Source organism: Pelodiscus sinensis, chromosome 1 (genome assembly GCF_049634645.1).
Source record: "Pelodiscus sinensis isolate JC-2024 chromosome 1, ASM4963464v1, whole genome shotgun sequence".
Classification (NCBI taxonomy): domain Eukaryota; kingdom Metazoa; phylum Chordata; order Testudines; family Trionychidae; genus Pelodiscus; species Pelodiscus sinensis.
In genome coordinates, this window is record NC_134711.1 from 106794305 (window position 1) to 106815805 (window position 21501).

Consider the following 21501-nt stretch of genomic DNA (forward strand, 5'->3'; position numbering starts at 1 on the left):
AGTCAGTTATTTTTGTTTCCTTTCAGAGTGTTCCAAGCTATTTAAAGGATGTTCAGAGAAGGCCATGAAGTTTGCAAATAAAGGCTATCGGGTTTGAGGTAGAGAAAATGAACCCATTGCTTCAGAGAGCCAGTGAAAGACCTAATAATGAAAATTCAGATGTGATTGCTCTGAGTATGAATGTGCCTTTACAGTTATCTATAAGAAAACACATTTGGCTGCATAAAAATGGAAGGGAAGCTGATATAGATAAGAACCTGGTATAGAGACAGCCTATCGGGAAAGGAAAGATAAATATTAGAATGAACTTACTGACAATTTTTTTTAAATGTATGCTTCTGTGTTGCATCACGTCACTGAATTATAAATGCTCTGCATACGGTTCTGGCCCAACAGAAAAGCCCAACTTTCTGAAGTGCTATATATCGGCATCTCTCACTTACTTTAGTAGCAATTGTAGCTACTTAGCACTTCTGAAAATCAGGCCCTGCTTTCCATTATGGCAGGGATGTGGCCCCCAGTTTGCTTGGATCTGCCACCGCCCAGCACTGGGGAGCCCACACTAGCATCCAGCCCCCTGCTGCCCCACCATGGAGCTGGAACACACAAAATCTAGTAGGCTAGGCCCCCTAGGCGCTGGTGTGCAAGGTAGGGATGTAAGCAACTAGTCAACTATCCGATTAGCAAATAAGAAAATGCTTATCAGATAGCCAAGTAGCCACTCGACTAGTCGCTTCCCTCCTCCCCCTGGCTACCTCTATCAGATAGAGGCAGCAAGGGGGAAGGCGCAGGAGCCAGTGCTGGGGGGCAGAGGAGTCAGAGGCACAGTGGGGAAACGGTGCGGAGCAGTGACGGCTTCAGTCCCAACTGGCGCCCGTTCCCACTGCTGGCACTTCTGCTTTTGAAATGTACAAACACCCTCTGGAGCTTTTCTACATTTCAAAAGCAAAAGTGCTGCAGGGAGCACGTGGTGAGCAGGGACTCAAGCAGTCCCCACTCACCCCGTGCTCTCTGCGGCTCCCCCCACCTTGCTGCCTCTATGAGAGGCAATAAGGGGGAAGAATAGGAACAGGTGCTGGGGGAGCCAGTTTAAAAGCCAGTTCCCCCCAGCACCGCCTCTGGGGTGCCATCTGCCCCCCCCTTTATCAGAGGCAGCAGGCTGTTGCCACCAAGCAGCCCCTGTTAGTGGCAGCCAGGGCTGGCCACAGACAGGGGCTGCTGCCTGAATAGCCCCTGTCTGTGGCCAGCCCTAGCGGTCGCAAACAGGGACTGGTCCAGCACCAGTCCCTGTTCATGGTGGACAGGAATGCGCACTGCGAACAGGAGCTGCTGGACTCAGTGGGAGCCAGGACTGAGCAGTCCCGGCTTGTGCTGATCGCTGCGCCTCTGCATTTTAAATGTAGTAAGAGCTCAGTGGCTTTTACTACATTTAAAATGCAGAGCAGCAGCGCGGAAAGCTCCAGAGCCGGCTCCTGAAGCTACCTCCGCTGCACAACAGCTTATCAACTAACAAACTAATGTATAGTTGATGCTAATCGTACAGTCGGTACGATTTGCCAGATAATTGCATTGTAACATCCTTAGTGCAAGGAGAATTTGGTGAGTGTCTTTCCCCTTCTCAGTTGGGGGCCACGTCAGTGAGGGTTGGGTTTTTTTCCTTGCTTGTATGTGGCCCATGACTGATTTTCACTCCTGTGGCTACATTTAGTGCTGATGATTTCGTGAAGGACACTCGTTGGTCAGGTAGCCAGTAATGCTGGATCAGTTCCTGCCTGAGGTAGGTTGTTGGAGCTGCTGAATTCTAGGATGGACAGACACTAATAGGCAGTCAATGTGCACTGAACAGTGATTGTAAAAATGTAGCTATGCACCTCCATGCATGTGGTCTCTCAGGGTACGTCTAAACTACATGCCTCTGTCAGCAGAGGCATGTAGATTTGTTTGTTCTGCAAAGGCAAATGAAGCCACGATTTAAATGATCACGGCTTCATTTACATTTACATGGCTGCTGCGCTGAGCCGACAAACAGCTGATCAGCTGTTTCTCGGCTAGCGCACTAGTCTGGACGTTCCCCCTGTCGACATCAAAGCCCTTTGTCGGCAGCCCCGGTAAACCTCATTCCACAAGGAATAACGGGGCTGCCGACAAAGGGCTTTGATGTCGACAGGGGGAATGTCCAGACTAGCGCGCGAGCCGACAAACAGCTGATCAGCTGTTTGTCGGCTCAGCGCAGCAGCCATGTAAATGTAAATGAAGCCGCGATCATTTAAATCGCGGCTTCATTTGCCTTTGCTGATCTGTCTAATCTACAAGCCTCTGCCGACAGAAGCATGTAGTCTAGACACAGCCTCAGTGACTCAGTGTCACATTTGCCCACTTCTAGTCAATAGCTGATAGTGATGTTTTTATCCACATTTAGCAGGGCCAAATTAAGAAAGGGGCATTGGGGCAGGAAATAAAGAAAACAGTACAATCAAAAATTAATTTGGCCCTGGTACTGAGGAGATATGCTGGGGAATTAGTGAAGGCAGGTACTACTAGTAACTTGCTGCTCCCAGCCCTGGTATTTAAGGGACACAGTGCTCTTTGAATGGGGTTGTGGAGATTAAAGAACTCATGGTGCTCTCAGTACCTGTCAGGTTGAAAATTTCACCAGCAGTTTCAATTCATTTTGCTATTTGCAGCCTTTAATGTTGTTGAAAGCTGGCAAATACCCACTGTGTCCCATACCTGAGGAGGCTGCAGTTCAGTGGCAGGTAAAATGATTTCTCTATGTCCCTGAGAGGAGTTTCTTGACCCATCTTTTGGCATCCCAAATATGTGAATTTTGACCCAGAGTCACCTTAATGTAGTGGACAAAGGCAGCTGCAGCTCCCTAGGCCTTGAATGTTGGGCCCAGCAGGGAGCCTACTCTGATATAAAGGAGTTTATGCCAGTAGGAGGAGGTCTTTGCTTTCACCAAAAGAAGGGGAACATCTGGATAGGTCATTATTCTGCATAGGGATGAATCTCCAGTAGAAATCTCTGACTGGCTTAGGTTCACTTTGAGGAACCTCTTAATCTACTGAGATACCAGTTCAATAGGAGGAAAGATAGATGGCTCTTCTCTTGTCCCTATAATAGAGTGGAGAGAAAGACAAATGCATTTAATTTCCATAGGCAAATCTTGAGCTTCAACTAAGCAAACATGAGTTAACCACAAAAAGTTCTAAGAAAGAAAGAGGGAAATCCTCTTGAAGTTGCTAACTAGCTGCTGCTCTGTTGCTGCCAGTTCCAGCTGTATGTTGCCAGAAAGTGACGCTAAATAATTTTTTCAGTGAAGGGGTCCAAACCTTCTAAGTGTAGTACTTATGCCTGAATATAGACTGACCTTGCTGTGTCTCATGACAGGTAGGTTAAGCTCAGTTTAGAGAGATTGACTTTGAAAAGAGCACAGTGATTTAATAGCTTAGGAATCTGAGAGTACAAAGTGTGTCCTTTTATAGGTGCAGTCTCAAGAGTAAACCTAACAGTTTCTGCCCCTCCCTCTCTTATTTCTTATTGAAGGTGTCAAGCTAGCAGTTTACTAAACTTATTGCTTCTTTCATGTATTTTGGCCTCGGACTGAGTCAGAGAATTCTCTTCAATTTTGTTTGATACAGTGTAACTAATTCTTGTCTCACTTCCATAAAAAGAGTTTAAATCTTTTGGTTCTTTGATAAGTGACGGGAAGCTTTACATATTTTTAAAATCCTTCTTTACTGATGTTTTACTAGAGTAAAGGACACCAAACCTTCAAGTAGAAATAATAGGCAGACATGGATAAATGATTGGATAAATGATATTACTGTCTTTCAAAAAAAATTGTCTTGTTGTCAACAAACCAGAGTCCTGTAGTTAATTCAAAGACCTCTTCCATGCAGAGAAAGTCGGTGGTGTGCCAATCATAGAATCATAGAATAATAGGACTGGAAGGGACCTCAAGAGGTCATCGAGTCCAGCCCCCCGCCCTCAAGGCAGGACCAATGAAGATCTTTGCATTGTATTTCCAAAAGGATGAAATGTCTTTATCCAGAAAGAAAGAACTAAACTTCTTGTTAGAATGAAGTGATCAATTAATATCCTGCCCAAAGTTTGCATTTTAAGAAAACAAGAATAGTACAGAATCCCATATCGGCCCTTTCTCATCCTTCAAATAGTGCTCTCAGGTTGTGGGTGAAGGTGAGGATTCCAGCTTGTTCTGCAGCCCAATTTGTCCCAAAATTGGTCCATGTCCCCAGAGAAATGAAAATGTTGCATTCTAAACAAACAGTCAGCCAAATAAGTGGTCTAGATAGCTGAAGTATCCCAACCGAAGAAATATAACACATGCCTAGTTCTTTTACAATTGATTATGTTTTGGGGCAGCTTATTAAGAACTGTTCTTGACAATAAGGTCCCTCTCTTCCCACTTTCTAAAGAGCTGCAGTGTTGATTTCTGAATCCTCTGAGTTCGGTCTTCAGTTGTTGATTGATCAATAAATCTGGTAGTCTCTCCTGAGGACGAGAGGATAATGGTTGGGCATACTAAATAAACTTGTTTGGAAAAGAGGAGAGAGACTAAAATGCTTGACATTTTGAAGTCAGTGAGAGTTCTCCAATTAACTTCAGTACACAAGCTCTTTCAAGTTCTTTACCTATTTACAATAACTCCTCAGCATCCCAGTTAATATTGTTTCCTCTTCGAGTGCTTGCTTATGTCCATTCCATTTAGGTGTGCACGCACTGCATGTATGAGTTCTGGAAGCTTTTTACCCTTAGCAGTGCCCGTTGGGCCAGCCAGGGAGCCCCTTGGAGTGGTGCTGCTATGTCTGCGCATATATACCCCTGCTGGCCCTCCACCCCCTCAGTTCCTTCTTGCTGCTCGTGATGGTTGCCGGAACGTTTTGGCTTGCAATCTGCCATCCTCAGCATTCTCTTTTTGATCATCTGTAAATAGTTCCATTTAGTTATAAATAGAGTTGTTACCTTGCTATTTTAATTAGACAGAACAAAACCATTCCGCAAGTCCACACAGCTCTTTGTCTCAATAGCAGAAAGGATGAAGGGCCTCCTGGTTTTGGCACAATGCTTATCCTCATGGATCACACCATGCATTGGGGCGTGCTATGACCTAGCAGGGAAACCTGCCCCTCCCATCATTGCCCATTCCACCAGGGCCCAAGCACATGGGCTTTCCTAGCACAGATTCCAATCCTAAATATCTGTATGACAGCTACCTGGTTGTCCATCCTTACCTTTACCAGTCATTATGCAATCGTGCATCCAGCCAGAGAGGACGCAGCTTTTGGTAGGGCTGTGTTGCAGTCTGTGTCCTCCTAGGTTCTGAACTGTCCTCCATAGTTACTGCTTGGGAGTCGCCTAAATGAAGTGGACATCAGCAAGCACTTGAAGAAAAAACAGTTACTTACCTTGTTGTTACCTTAGGGTATGAATACACTACAGAGTTAATTCGAAATAACAGACGTTGTTTTGAATTAACTGTAATAGTTGTCTACACATACAAAATGCTATTTCAAAATTAATTCGAAATAGCAGAGCCCTTATTTCAAATTAGGTAAACCTCATTCTACGAGGAATAACACCTAATTCAAAATAGCTAATTCGAAATAAGTGCTGTGTAGACACTTATTTCCAATTAGGGGGCCTCCAGCCCTTCCCAGTTCCCCCTGGTGGCCATCCTGGGCCAAACCAGGAAAACTCCTCTCCTCTCCCCCAGCCTCAGGGCCCTTTTAGGGGCAGACTCTGGCCATTGGGCACATGCAAGAGCCAGGCCTGCCAGAAGCCGCAGACCCTCAGCCAGTGGCCAGAGGATGGCAGCCAGTGCAGCCAGCCGTCCCCCGCCCAATCCCCCAGCACCCAGGGGCCAGCCAGGGGCCGTAGATGGTGCACACCCTCCTGGACTAGTGCGGAGATCATGGACTTCATTGAGGTTTGGGGGCAGGCCCCCAATGTCCATGATCTCCTCACTAGGTGGAGAAACACAGCTGTCTATGCCACCATGGCCAGGAAAGGCCACAGGTGCACCCAGGAGCAGGTGCACCTGAAGGTTAAAGAGTTGCAGCAGGCGTATGCCAGGGCCACCAGGGGCGGCGCCACAGCAGGGGCTGCCACGTGCCTCTACTTCCCCACCCTCGAACGACTCCTGGGGGGCGGGGCGGTCCGTGCTAGCCCAGGAAGCAGTGAGCCGGGACTGGAGGGCACACCAGAGGGGCCACCGCCAGCTGTTCTGGCACCAGCGTCGGCAGGGTCGTCCAGGGAGGCCATACGGGGTAAGTGCCAGCACTGTCCCCTGCCCGGTGGGGAGGTGGAGAGGGAGACCAAGAACCGTGCGCGTGGGCCATGCCTCCCACGGATCAGCAGCCACCTGTGCACGTGCAAGCACATGCCATGCCAGCCTTGGGCAGGTGGCCCAATAGGCACATGCATGTGTGTAGAGACCTGACACACTCCCGACCCCGGGGCGGGACCCAGCAGGATGCTCTCCTTTCACACGGCCCCTCTACACAGAGGCAGGGGACATCTCCCCCCCGCCCCGGCCACACTGTACATGGCACAGGGGCATGGGTGCGGTCTTGGGGCAGCTCCTAGTCCCGGGGAGAGCCAGACATCCTGACCATGGCCTCTGTGCAAGCACGTCGTCTCTGACTGTGCTGGGCACGGTCGCCCTCACGTCACAGAGCGGGCCTGGGCATCATCCGCTACGTCCCCAGGGAGAACTGACCACTACTCTTCTTTCTCTACAGCTGCACCAGCTGCTCGTGCAGGGCGCACCACCCCGCCCGGGACATGCTCCCGCACCCGTGGCCTGCTCCGGACTACCACCGGAGCAGGAGTACTGGGACCAGCACCCGGGGGCCCTGCGAGCCCTGCACTGCACCGTCCAGGCCTGGATGCTGGAGGACCTGCAGCTGCGCTGGGAGCAGCTTGCTCAGGACCGAGCGCTGAACTCAAACCTGCAGGCCCTGCTGCAGAGCATGGTGCCCCCTGCCGGTCCTGCGCCTGCTGTCCCCCCAACTACTGCCCCCCCCACTGCTTCCTCCTCAACCTCCACACCCTCCTCCTCAATGTCCACACCCCCCACCTCATCCTCTGCACCCTCTTCCCCATCCTCCCGGAGATGCTGAGGCTCCTTCCCCCGCCGTGCTGGGAGGCGGTTGGCCTGGAAAGACCCCCACCCTTAAGCTCTGAGCTTCCCCTCCCCCTTCTTCACCTTGCTTCCCTGTTCCAGCTCCCTCCTCCCAGTTTTCCCCCTCCCCTCTCCCACCCTCTCTCCTGCCCTCTTCCACCTCCTTTCCCCCGTCTCACCAGAGTTTCAGTCCCCCTCCCCAGTTGTGTTAAATAAACCCAGTTTCTGTTTTTGGGTCTAGATGCATTATTTCGAATTAGCTCATTTCGAATTAACTAATTCGAAATAAGCTAATTCGAAATAACATTGTAGTGTAGATATACCCTTACTGTTGTTCGAGATGAAAGTAGGAATAAGGGATCTCCTGGAAAAGGGCTTATTTTCCAGAAAATTGCGTCTAGACTGGCGCTTTTCTCCGGCAAAAACCCCGAGCCGGAAAAAAGCAGCAGCCATGTAAATGCAAATGCCACGGGGGATATTTAAATGCCCCGCGGATTTGCAATTCCGAAGTGTCTCATTAGCATCCCTTTTCCGGAAAGGGATGCCAATGTAGACACAGCCTTCCTGTGTGGCCAGCATGGTGAGCCAGACCTGAGAGTAGGCAGTGCTCTTGAGCATTCCTGAGCAGCACACCTGACCACGAGTTCCTAGTGTCACAGATGAGCACCAGTATGGAGCATGTAGGAGATCCTGGACCTCATTGCTGTGTGGGGAGAGGAATCTGTTCTTGCAAAAGTACAGTCCATCAAAAGACACACAGATATCTGTACCAAGATGGCAAAGGACATGGTGGAGAAAGGAAATGTCAGGAATGCTCAGTAGTGCCAAATAAAAATAAAGGAGCTCAGGCAATCATCCAAAAGACGAAGGAGGCAAACAGGCAATCTTGAATATTGCTGCAAACATGTCGCTACTACAAGCAGCTGCATGCAGCCCGGGGTGGGGAGAGAGAGGTGGAATGGACCTGACCAGCTTACTTAGCCAGTCCGTGGATTCTTCCCAAGAACTCCTCAGGCAGCAGCGTAGAGGACAGCGTGGTGGTGGTGGTGAAGGAGGAGGAGAATGGTAAGCAGGCAAGTGGGACAACTGATATGACCCAGAGTCAGGAACTTTTTTTTAACCTTGGAGCCAATCCCCTCCTCCCAGGATGTCCCACAGTGGGCACTGCTCTTAAGACAGGCACTTCTAATGAGTTCACTTTTTTTTTCTTGCTACAAGTGGGTTAAAGCAATTGTGCCTACACAGCGGGGGTCCCTGGAACACCTTGTTAATGAGTCTGGAAATGGAGCAGGAATCCTCCCTGTACTTCTCCATAAAGCTCTCATAGAGGAACACTTTCATCATCCTTCTCACACAGTTTCTGGGTAGGGATGCCTTATTCCGTGATCCATGGCAGGACACCTTTCCATGCTAAACTAGCAGTAAGTGAACTAGCATCATTGCAGCGCAAAGCATTTCAGCATAAGGTCCAGATTTCTGGTCACATTCAATCAGCATCTGCTCCCTATCGCGCTGTGTGATTAGGAGATCACTGATAACTTACATAGCAACTTGGATGAAGCAGGGGAAGATGTTAGCTGATACCTCTGCAGTAAACCTCCATTTGTTCATCTCCAGTGAGGCATGGCTTGAGCCCCTGCCCTGCGGCCACGCCTGGACCTCCTCTTCCCTCCTGCCTGCTCCTGTGGGAAGGGAAATTTGCAGTCTCCTGACAAACGGATGCTGAACACACAGGCTGCTTGATCCCTTACCCTGCTGCAATGTCTGGACCCCCTCTTTTCCACAGGCTCAAGCCTCAGCCTGTTCCTTAGCATGCCGGCCACCAAACCAAATCCAGCTGTTCCCCTAAGAACTCTGTAGTGTACCTTCTGCATAGTGGATGGTTAAAAGCATAACTGTTGCCTGGTACATAGCACATCCCTATTATCTTTAAAAAGGCCTTCCTGTTTGTTCTAACGGACTAGATTCTACAGTGTGTCTCTTGAAAAGTCTTCCCTTTACTTTTTGTTACAGCAAGAACACAATGAGCTTACTGCACACTTCCCTGGCCCTGCCAGCTGTTCGACAGGCACAAATCCACAGGCAAAAATGGACTAATGATGTGACCTATTCAAGGAGCAAATGTAACCCAGCCACCTGAACAGGGAGCGCTTACGCGAGTGGAGAAATATGCTGCAGAGCCTGAAGACAGGAAAGAATGCAGGAAACTGGAAGTGAAGAACCAAGAGAGAGCCTTGTTGTCCATGGCAGATGTGATGGGCCTCATGGCGGCTTTCCAGGACACCTATATGCACAGGCACTTCATCTCTTGTAGACCAGCATTCCCTCCTCACCGTGTTCCATAGTGTCCTCTCCCAGGGATCCTATAACACGGGGGAGGAGGAATCTAGGGTTGCCTCACACTCAGTGCTCGAGGTTGCATTGCAAAGCAAAAGGCTGTCATCACAATTGTAATCAAATTCTCCCCTCCCCCCCCCCAAAAAAAGTTCTTGCCCTGGACTGTCCCTTCTGTCTTTCCTAAATAAAAACGCATGATTTCTGAATAAGTCCCTTTATTGCTTGTGTTGAATGGGGGAGGGGTTACAGGCAAGCACACTGTAGCAACATGGATGACTCTCAAAACTCGTTCATAAAACTGTCCTTCAAAGCCTCTCTGAATTGCAAGCCCCTCGCTGAGCTTTCCTTATTGCCATAGTGTCTGGCTGCTCAATATCCCTGATTAGGTGCTGTGCCTCCGTCCCCCTTCCCTTACTCTCACAACTATTATAGAGCACACAGCAGGCTGCCACCACAATGGGAATGTTTCGTTCACTGAGGTCTAACCTAGTCGGTACATGGCAAAATCTTCTCTTTAAGTGGCCCAAAGCACATTCTACCACCATTTTGCACTTGCTCAGCCTGTAGTTGAATTGTTCCTTACTTCAGTTCAGACTGCCCGTGTACAGCTTTGAGCCACGTGAGCAAGAGGTAGATTGAATTTCCAGTCTAGGGGAAAAAGTTCCAGTTTGCGGCTTGCCGAAGAAGCAGGAGTTCCTAAAGATATGCACGTCATGTACTTTTCCTGACCATGCCATGTTGATGTCTGTGAATTAGCCCATGTGTTTCACCAGCCCCTGCAGTACCATGAAGAAGTACCCCAGGCACTTTGCGTACTCTTTGGCAAGGTGGTTGGATGTCAAGATGCGGATTCGTGTTCCATCTATCGCCCCATCACAGTTAAGGAACTCCAGTGCAGCAAAGTCCTCCAAAAAGTCCTCCATGTTTCCCAGAGTCACTACCTTCCACGGCAGAAGGGTATTGATTGCCTTGGCTACTTGGATCACAACAGCCCCCACTGTAGATTTTCCCACTCCAAATTGATTCCCAACTGACTGGTAGCTATCTGGCATTGCAAGTTTCTCCAGGGCAATTCCCACACATTTCTCTACTATAAGAGCAGGTCTCATTCTGGTATTCTTGTGCTTCAGGGCAAGGTAAACAACTCACAAATTTCCATAAAAGTGGCCATACACATACGAAAGTTTTGCAGCCACTACTGACCATCTCATACCTGCATAACAGTGTGATTCCGCCAGTCTGTGCTTGTCTGACTGAGCCAGAACCGGCATTCCACTGTGTCCAGAGAATCGAATGCTGGTGGCATTTGCCAGTCGCTCAACTCAAATGTTTTGCAGAAGAATATGTTTCATGGCCTCCCAAGACTCGTGTATGTTCTGGCAGACTCTGGATATGCTCTGGTGATACTCCAGGATTAGGCTCACCATGATTAATATTATTATCATAATGCTTTGACGCTCAATGGGAGCCATGATAGGTTCCATGCTTGTGCTGATATGGCATCTGTGCAGATAACCAACGGGGAAAAGCCACAGAAAGACTGCCATTGCTCTCAAGCAGGGGAGGGAGGGAGGCAATGAATGCATTATGGGCCACTGACGACATGTACCCAGAACCACCCGCTGCACAGTTTTGTTCCCAGTGTGCACCGGGAGCATAACCCAGAATGCAAAGGGGCACCGGCACTGTGCAATAGTTACCAACAGTGCATCATTCTCAGAATTGATGTGGGGACTCGCTACTCCGAAATACGTTGACTTCTTGCTCACAGTGGGGATATGCACCTTCCACTTTACAAAATCAGGTGCTAAAAATCAACCTTAATAAATTTGACTTTCTCAGTGTAGAAATGTCCAGAGATTGCTGACCAGTTTTGTTAAGTGTGGTAACTACAAATTTCATGAACCTTAATTTTTGTGTAAAAGTGTCTGATGAAGGAAGGGTAATCAGTACGTCTGTTTTGCTTGATTTAGTGTTTACTTTTACTTACTAGCATTGTTGTATTTGAGAGCTCAGTCATGTAATACAAGGAACCTGTGGCACTATCCATGTTGTACACTCAGTAAACGTACTTATGATGTTTATATGATGAAATCCAGCAATTATGGTTATGCTGCGGGCCAGTGTCTGTTACACTAGTGCAGTGCCAAAGCAAATTGCATTGGTATAAGTGAGAGCAGAATTTGGCCTTAAGTCTTTTGCTGGGCTGCATACTGCTACCTATGCCTTGTTCGATATTTCCATTTTTAGATCACTTAAAGCTTTGTAAGGTACTGCGGCTCTCCAGCAGTTAGAAATTGACCAGAATGATTAGAAAAGCTGAAAAGATTGAGTCAGTTTGCATCTGCTTTTTGAATATTACAAAGCTAGAACTCTCAAAATGAATTCTCCATCATTTAGTCATGGTACAACGATGACTGACTATACTTGGGTATTGCTGGCCACCAAAAGAAAGCATATATGTCTAGGCTGGGTGATTTAACCAACTAAATGTTGTTTTTTTCATCCAACAAGACCTAAATTCTTAGCTTTTGAATAGTGAATTTGATTACCTTAATTTGATGTTTAATGCAGAAAAGCAGACTTTACAGACTGATACATGTACTTGTACTGGAGCTAGTCAAGAAATGGAATTCACTTCTATCTGTATAGGCTGTGGACCCTTCAGGTGAGAACCAAGGCCTTTGATATCTGGAGATATTCAGAGCAACTGTGAAAATCATAGCTGCTTTGATGAAATCACATGTGACAATTTCATTTCTCCTCACATAACAACCAAACAATTGACAGGGGAGGGATCACAAGAAGATTACCTGTTGTGATCCCTCCCTCTGTGGCATCTGGTATTGGCCACTGTCAGCAGACAGAATACTGGGCTAGATGGCTCTTTGGTCTGACCCAGTATGTCCGTTCTTATGTAACATTAAAAAATAGCACTATGGACCAAAGACATTCATATTGCTGTACAGAATGTCTCAAATGTTGAACACTGTATTGAACATAGATATCTTGTGTAATAACGTGTAATTTACATTTTAGATATTTTCTCCAAAGGGGGTAAAAAAACCTATATTAATGTGCAGTTTTTGATGAATTTTCTTCCCATAGATCTTCACAGATTTAGCTGCTGCTTCTTAATTGTAAAGACTTGAGACTCAGCACAGGTGTGCTTGTGTGTGTGTACACCCACCTTCTCTTTATATATAATACTTCAGTTGTAAATTGTAACTATTTGAGGTAATTTACTAGCAATCTAAAGTAGCCAGGTACAGTAAAGTCGACCTCAGAAAAGTTCCAAGAGTAGTACACACTCTGTGGATTGTTTGAATTACACAAACATCAGATACATGTGTTATGGGTAGGTTGGATGTATAGTACACAAACAATATGTAAATGCAGAGAAACCAGAGTGTGGAATAATTCCTGTTTCCTGTGTAGCAGGTTGATCAGGCATGAATCTGATTAATTTATTTCATGAATAAGAATCTAAAAATGAAAGAGGGGCCACTTAATGTTGATTTAAAGTTGGATTTCTTTTTCATTCACATATGTTTAACTATTGTGTTGTTGCAGAAACTGGAACATAGAGAAGTTTTAGTGGGCTTATTGTTCCTGGTTTTCCCATTTATCCCAGCCAGCAACCTCTTCTTCAGGGTGGGGTTTGTGGTGGCAGAGCGAATCCTTTACATGCCAAGGTAATTATTGCAATTGAATTCCTTTATAACAAAACCCTCTCCTCTATTTTGTGAAGGCAGCTTTTTTTTGTTTTGTGTTTGTGTTTTTGGTTTTTGCCTATTGCTGTGATTCAGACATTTTTATTTTATTTTATTTAGTCCAAGCACTATATGCCTTTGAATTTTTAAGCAGCAGTACCAGGAAAACTATAGCTTGTCAAGAGCAGGATATTTGGCAGAATCAAAGCTGATTTTTTCCCCCTTGTTATGAGTTTTTCTGCATTATGGTTGAAAGTATCTGTATAAAGGAAAATAGTATGTTGTGCCACGTACATTGTCCTTTTGTGTTCCTATGGACCTTGCTGTTTTCCTAAGCAATATTGTCATCTTAAATTGTCCATGTTCTCTAATTTAAGCACAGTATTTATAGAGTTAACCCCATTATTATTATTACTATTTATCTATTACTAATAGCCATTGTATTCCGTACAATTCCAAAGGAAGACAAGGTCCATCCCTATAAACGTTGACAATGTAAGCCTTTAATTCTTTAGGTGGACTCCTTCAGCCGCACAGTCCCTCTGCCAATGCATTGTATGATCCAGATCTATGAAAGAGATGGCAATCTTGTTGGTGGGGGTGGGGAAAGGCTCACACACCTTCCTCAAGTGTAACTCTTTAACTGTGAGTGCTCCAGTTTTCACCTGTTTACATTCTCTAGACTGACTAGCTGCTAAGGTGTCTGGTGCTTCTTGTGCTCTTACAAGCACCATAAGTTTGAACTGTTCCTTGTATCTCCATTCTATCTGGAGCTGAAGCAGTAGGAAAGACCAACCATCCAAGACGCAACTGGGGTTTACCTGCTTGATCCAGCCATAAATATAATCATAGAATCATAGGACTGGAAGGGACCTCGAGAGGTCATCGAGTCCAGCCCCCCGCCCTCAAGGCAGGACCAAGCTCCATCTACACCATCCCTGACAGATGTCTATCTAACCTGTTCTTAAATATCTCCAGAGAGGGAGATTCTATTAATCATGTTAATAGAATTGTAGCCAGAAGTTTACAGTCTAAGATCTCAGTTCTGCTGTTAAGTGCATACTCATCTCTCATTATCTTTCATGGGGCTTGAACTTGTAGAGCTGGTGGCTCTAAGCTTCACTCCAGGTTGCTTTATGCTGTCTTAAAACAGCTGCTTTATTTCTCCCACTTTTAAAAACTAGATTTCTGAAAAAGTGCATGAAAATGGAAAACCTGGAAAATAGGCTCTTTTGTCCTGATTCTGCCAAGCCTCATATTCTTACTCAATTTTATACCTGTAAGTAGTCCCATGGACTTCAGTAGGCCTACTCTCTGGTCTTTGCTTTACATAGCTATTGTTTTACATAGCTGATGTATCCCTGCTGCCTATTACATCAATTTGTTTTATTGGCCAAATCCTGCTTGTCTTATTGGCGCATGTAACTAACTCCCTTGAGTTTGAGACTGTTAATGTGAGTAAGGTGTGTGAGATTTTGCCCCCTGAGATATTCTGGGAGTCATCCCCACAACTAGTGAATCTCATTACTTCCCATTTTAAATTAATTTCAAAATTAAATTGATTGAATCTATACATAAAAAGAGGAGAAACATCTCAAAGCCATTAAAATAAGAACTGTGAAACAACCAGCCCAGCTTGTAACACACTACCACACTTCTTCTTTGGCTTTTCTGGCCATGGAAATAGCAAGGGTGTGGAGTGCTGCAGATGCCAGCTAAATCAGCTAGCTCTTCTCCAAAGGAGATTACCGACAGTACCAGGTATATTTTGAAGATGGTAGTAATGACAGAGAAAAATGGTCAAGATTCCAGGAGGACTATTAATATATTTACTGTGTGCGCACAGGAATGCTGCTTAGATAATGATTTCATGCTTCTAGGGGATTTGCAAACATACAACCTATCAAGTAGGTAATTAAAGTCTCCCCTTTTTTAAGAGGAGATACTGAGGCAGAGAGGCTAAGTGGGAAACACTAAGGCTATGTTTACACTATACAGTTATTTCGGAATAAGCTATTCCGTAATAGTTATTCTGAAATAGCTTATTTCGAAATAGCATGTCTGCACTTGCAGGGAAGCCTCAAATTTAATCAGAGGCAGGCTTACCTAATGTAGACGTGCTCTATCGATTTAGAGCCCCAGGAGGAATAACTTAGAATGGCCCTAGTGAGGGGCTATTTTGAAATAGCAGCAGTGGAGCATCTACACACACCTTATTTTGAAATAGCTATTTCAGAATAGATGTTATTCTTCATAGAATGAGGTTTACAGAAATTGGAATAAGCCATTCATTATTTCAAAATTATTTTGAAATAAAGGGATTGCTGTGTAGATGCTTGCATAGTTATTTAAGAATAATGGCTGTTATTCTGAAAAAACTTTGCTGTGTAGACACACCCTAAGAGTGAGTCTGTCAGAGTCGCTGGGTCCTTCCTGTTTTCAGATCACTAGACCATTCATTTCCTGATTTAAAACCTTTTTCACCCCTAGTTGGCAGGCAACTGAACTGAAATGTAAAATGAAAAACTAACATAGAAGCTGATTCGCATATCAGTTAAAGAGTGGACATCTCTCACTCTATCATCAGGCTTTTGTAGGACAAGGAAGAATGCTAAAAAATATATGGATAAGAGGGTTGAGAATTAAATTTAATATCTGCAAAGTTATTGAAAATGAGTGGGCACTGTTTCCATATCTTTGTGTGGATCAGATAGGAGTGTTAGTCTTCACAAACACTCATAGCTGTTGCAAAATAAAACTGTCATCGCTTGATTTCCCCCAGAAGAACTTGGGATATAATATTGAGTATATAAGAGAAAGAGGAGCAGTGTTCTTTATATGGAACATTCCTTAGAAACTGTTTCATAGCTTGTATCTTGCCAAATGGAATGTGCTTTTATTGAGTTTTCTTCTATTTTTGCTCTAACTTTGTTACTAACTTGGAATATTTCACCCCACTTGAAAGGTGAGAAAACTGACTCAGAGTGTGGAAAACACATTGAACATTGACAACTGTATTATTCTTGGTATATTTAAAGATGCTCTTCCTCTCCCTTTTAAAATGAAAGCCTTATATAAATATTTGTGCATATGACAGTTGTGCACATTGCAATCTATGGATCACATCCTGAGCTCCTTACTCAGATTTATTCAGTCCTTACATGGGCAAAATTTTAAGTGTAGTGGATAAAGACCTGGGGATTTAGGTAAAAGGTATAAACAAACCATGTTTTAGGTTTTTTACCACCACTTTAATTAAACTTGACTTAGAAAAATAGTAAGTACCCAACCTGTTGATCACGTACTAGTCGTAGGGCTTGATCCTGCCTTTCAGGACTTTGTGCATATCTTGAAAAAATCCAAAATGTTTTTGTTGGAAAATTTTCACAGGATAAAAATAATTTCCCAACCAGTTCTGAGCATGAGTGGTGAATGGGGTAGAATATAATTCATAAGTCAGGATATAATTTATAGGCCAGATTTTCAAAGCAGCTCAGCTCCCAGTTAGGCACCAAAATAAATGGTCAGGTTCTCAAAAGATTCAGGACATTGAACCTGTTTTGGAAATCTGGCCCTACCTGCAAGTGCTGGCCATTTGGAAAAATCTGGTCAGTGCAAACCACTTTTATTGTGTTTAAAATGAAAAGACCAGTTAATCTTGCTGTTCATAGTCATGAAGAACCTATCTGAACATAACCTGGAGCTTTAGCACTTGACTGCAGTTGTTCCTCAGTGGAACAGTTGAACATACATGGTGAAACATTGAGCACCTCTGATGCACCTCTTATGCAGTACTAAACACTCTGACTTCCCATTGACTGGAATGGGAGGTTGGGGGTTCTTTGGCTTCGCAGAAATGGACTCTTTGTAGAAGCAATTTCTCTAGTTTGCTCAACTTTTTGCACAACTCCCATTTCAGTGGCTTGTGGCTGATGGTTTGTTTTATTTACAAATGTGTTTGTTTTCTATTAGCTTTCAGAGTTTGAGGACTGCCCTCTAAAAATAACCAATTGCCAACCTGCTAAGTGCGTGCACGGTTTCCAGATCAAGTGCCTGTGTGCTACATATTACAATATTTAAACTCCAGATGCAATCAGTTACTCTTCCAGGCTACAATAGTTTATGTCACTGCTTATTTTTTACTAGCCACAAGAACCTTCAACAGGCCATGGATTGTGCAACTGTGACTGACAAAAATAAAGATGAAATTAATATGTTGAAAGTTGCCTGCACAATAAGGAGTGGAGGCAGGTGTGCAGTAGTCCTGCGAGCAAGTATTGATTACATCACTCATTTAGTACATTCCCAGGCAACCTTTGATGGTGGAGTCCTATGCATTGGGATGCCGGGTAGCTCATGATGAAAATAAAAGCTGCTCTCCAATGGTTGAACCTAGCAGGACAGTAGCAGAACTACTTCCTTCTGACTTCCACTACCCATCCCTCCCTCCATGGCAACTACCAGCTTTGGCCCAGCAGGGGGAATAAAGTGTATCTCTTTACTCCTGCAGCAGTGAACCAAAACATAAATATGATGCCATCTGTTATAGATCATCGTTCACCACCTTGCAGAATTCATGTGCATCCTTTTAGCCATGTTTTGTTTAGTAAGTGAGAAGTACATGCTCCAATAATAAGAGTGTAGCAGTAGGGATAGATTATTGACCACCTGATCAGGACAGTGATAGTGACTGAGAAATGCAAAGGGAAATTAGAGAGGCTATCAAAATAAAAAACTCAGTAATAGTGGGGAATTTCAACTACCCCCATATTAACTGGGTACATGTCACCTCAGGACGGGTTGCAGAGATAAAATGTCTTGATACCTTAAATGAGTGCTTCTTGGAGCAACTGGTTCTGGAACCCACAAGAGGAGAGGCTATTCTTGACTTAGTCCTCAGTGGAGCGCAGGATCTGGTCCAAGAGGTAAATATAACAGGGCGTCTTGGAAATAGTGAACATAATGTAATAAAATGTAACATCCCTGTGGTGGGAAAAACACCCCAGCAACCCAACACTGTGGCATTTAATTTTAGAAAGGTGAACTACACAAAAATGAGGAAGTTGGTTAAACAGAAATTAAAAGGTACAGTGACAAAAGTAAAATCCCTGCGAGCCTCATGGAAACTTTTAAAAGACACCATAACAGAGGCCCAACTTAAATATATACCCTGAATTAAAAAACACAGTAAGAGAACCAAAAAAGTGCCACCATGGCTCAACAACCAAGTAAAAGAAGCAGTGAGAGATAAAAAGACATATTTTAAAAAGTAGAAATCAAATCATAGTGAGAAAAATAGAAAGGAACATAAACTTTGTCAATTTAAGTATAAAAATATATTTAAAAAGCCAAGTTTGAAGAACAGCTAACCAAAAACTCAAAGTAATAGCAAAATGTTTTTAAGTACATCAGAAGCAGGAAGCCTGCTCAACTACCAGTGGGGAGGGCCCTTGGATGATAGAGGTGCTAATGGAGCACTCAAAGATGCTGAAATCATTGTGGAGAAACTAAATGAATTCTTTGCTTCAGTCTTCATGGCTGAGGATATTGGGGAGATTCCCAAACCTGAGCCCCTTTTTTTAGGTGACAAATCTGAGAAACTGTCCCAGATTGAGTTGTCATTAGAGGAGCTTTTGGAACAAATTGATAAATTTAACAGTAACAAGTCACTGGACCCAGCTAGCATTCACCCAAGAGTTCCGAAAAAACTCACATGTGAAATTGTGGAACTATTAACTGGGGTTTACAACCTGTCCTTTAAATCAGTTTCTGTACCTAATGACTGGAAGATAGTTAACGTGACACCAATATTTAAAAAGGGCTCTAGAGATGGTCCTGGCAATTACAGACCAGTAAGTCTAATGTGAGTACCAGGAAAGGCACTTGAAACTATAATAAAAAATAAAATTATAGATGAACATAATTTGTTGGGGGAAAGTCAAGATGGTGTCTGTAAAGGGAAATCATGCCTTACTAATCTACTAGAGTTCTTTGAGGGGGTCAACAAACATTAGGACAAGGGGGATCCAGTGGATACAGTGTATTTAGATTTCTAGAAAGCCTTTGACAAGGTCCCTCACCAAAGGCTCTTAAATTAAGTAAGTTGTCATGGGATGAAAGGGAAGCTCCTCTCATGGATTGATAACTGGTTAAAAGACAGGAAACAAAGGGTAGGAATAAATGATGAGTTTTCAGAATGGAGAGAGGTAACTAGCGGGGTCCGCCAATGGTCTGTCCTGGAACCAATCCTACTCAACCTACTTATAGATGATCTAGAGAATGGGGTAAACATTGAGGTGGCAAAATTTGCCGATGATACCAAACTCTTCAAGATGGTTAAGATAGAAGCAGACTGTAAAGACTTTCAAAAAGATCTCACCAAACTAAGTGATTGGGCAACAAAATGGCAAATTAAATTTAATATTGATAAGTGTAAAGTAATGCACATTGGAAGAAATAATACCAACTATACATACAATATGATGGGAACTAATTTAGCTACAGCAACTCAAGAGAGAGATCTTGGAGTCGTGTATTCTTCACTGAAAATATCCACTCAGTTTGCAGCAGCAGTCAAAAAAAGCAAGTAGAATGTTAGGAATCATTAAAAAAGGGATAGAGAATAAGAGAGAGAATACAGGCAGTCCCCGGGTTACGTACAAGATAGGGACTGTAGGTTTGTTCTTAAGTTGAATTTGTATGTAAGTCGGAACTGGTACATATTGTAGGGGAAACTCTGGTCAAACATTTCTCCAGAGCTCAGTTTTATTCTCCCACACCTCACTTCCCTCAGTCCTTTATTCTCAAGCTGAGGTGTCTGCTGAGAAAAGCCGCTCCGCATCTCCCTGGTCTGCTGGGAGCTAGCTTTGCGTCTCCCTGGTCTGCTGCGGGGAAGCAGCTAGAGCGGGGTTGCCTCACCCCGCTTGTAAGTAGGGATCCGATGTAAGTCGGATCCATGTAACCCGGAGACTGCCTGTATCTTCTTGCCTCGATATAAAACCATTGTACACCCACATCTTGAATACTGCGTACAGATATGGTCGCCTCATTTCAAAAAAGATATATTGGCAGTGGAAAAGGTTCAGAAAAGGGCAACAAAAATAATTAGGGGGTTGACACAGGTCCCATATGAAGAGAGATTAAAAAGACTTGGATTTTCATCTTAAAGAGGAGACTAAAGGGGATATGACAGAGGTCTATGAAATCATGACTCATGTGGAATAAGTGAATAAGGAAAAGTTATTTACTTATTCTCACAGTATAAGAACCGAGGGGTCACCTAATGAAAATAATAGGCAGCAGGTTTAAGATATACAAAAGGAAGTTTTTCTTCACTCAGTGCACAGTCAGCCTGTGAAACTACTTGCCAGAGGATGTTGTGAAGACTTGGACTTTAACAGGATTCAAAAAAGAGCTGGATAGATTCATGGAGGTTAGGTCCATCAATGGCTATTAGCCAGGATGGATAGGAATGGGGTCCCTAGCCTCTGTTTGTCTGGAAATGGATGACAGGAGAGGGATCGCATGATGATTACCTGTCATATTCCCTCCCCCTGCAGCATCAGGTATTGGCCACTGTTGGCAGACAGGATACTGAGCTAGATGGACCTTTGGTCTGACCCAGTATGACTGTTGTTATGTTCTTATGTACATTGTGGTAAGTTGTGAGATCAATACTTGCAAATGTCACTGTCCCCTTACTTGATTTCTAAATAGGAATCAGTAAGAAAATCAATATCTACACAAAATGGTATAGGTTTCTCAAAAGGATCAGTCTCTGTTGTTCAGCCTCTTCCTAAAAATTCATATAAGACCAAGTACCCTGTGAAGCTTTTGTTTTTTATAGGCTGTACTTGAAACAACAACAAAAAACAAATTGCAGCCTATCCTTGCTAGTGTACATTTCATGTAGTATAACCCTGTCTATTAACATTTGCAATATACTAATTAAAAACTAGAAGCTGAAGCATGTTATGGTCTGTGCAGTTACACAGTTTTCATGATATTGTGACTGAATAATTCTGAAGAGAATTTACCGTTCCCCCCCAAAAGCAATAATTTGAAGATAGGGTTTTATACCTATCTTTGATAGGATAACGAGTCTGTGAATAAGGAAGAAGCGGTGGATGTGGTAAACCTAGATTTTAGTAAGGTGTTTGATACGATCTCGCATGATATTCTTATGAATAAACTAGACAAATACAACTTAGATGGGGCTACTATAAGGTGGGTGCATAACTGGCTGGATAACCATACTCAGGGTATGTCTACACTACCCCGCTAGTTCGAACTAGCGGGGTAATG

At 44.1% G+C, this 21501-nt stretch overlaps 1 protein-coding gene across 6 annotated transcripts in view; it reads left to right on the forward strand.

The window, feature by feature from the left end:
- The window catches only part of TMTC1 (transmembrane O-mannosyltransferase targeting cadherins 1), a 224796-nt gene that overhangs the window by 109971 nt on the left and 93324 nt on the right, over positions 1-21501 (forward strand). For 5 of the 6 annotated variants that reach the window (XM_075940705.1, XM_075940703.1, XM_075940707.1 and 2 more), the window contains one exon: positions 13058-13179. The exons of the other annotated variant lie outside the window; for it this stretch is intronic. In XM_075940705.1, coding sequence (XP_075796820.1) covers positions 13058-13179 — 122 coding nt within the window. The remainder of the gene's footprint in view (positions 1-13057; positions 13180-21501) is intronic. 6 annotated transcript variants of the gene reach the window in all.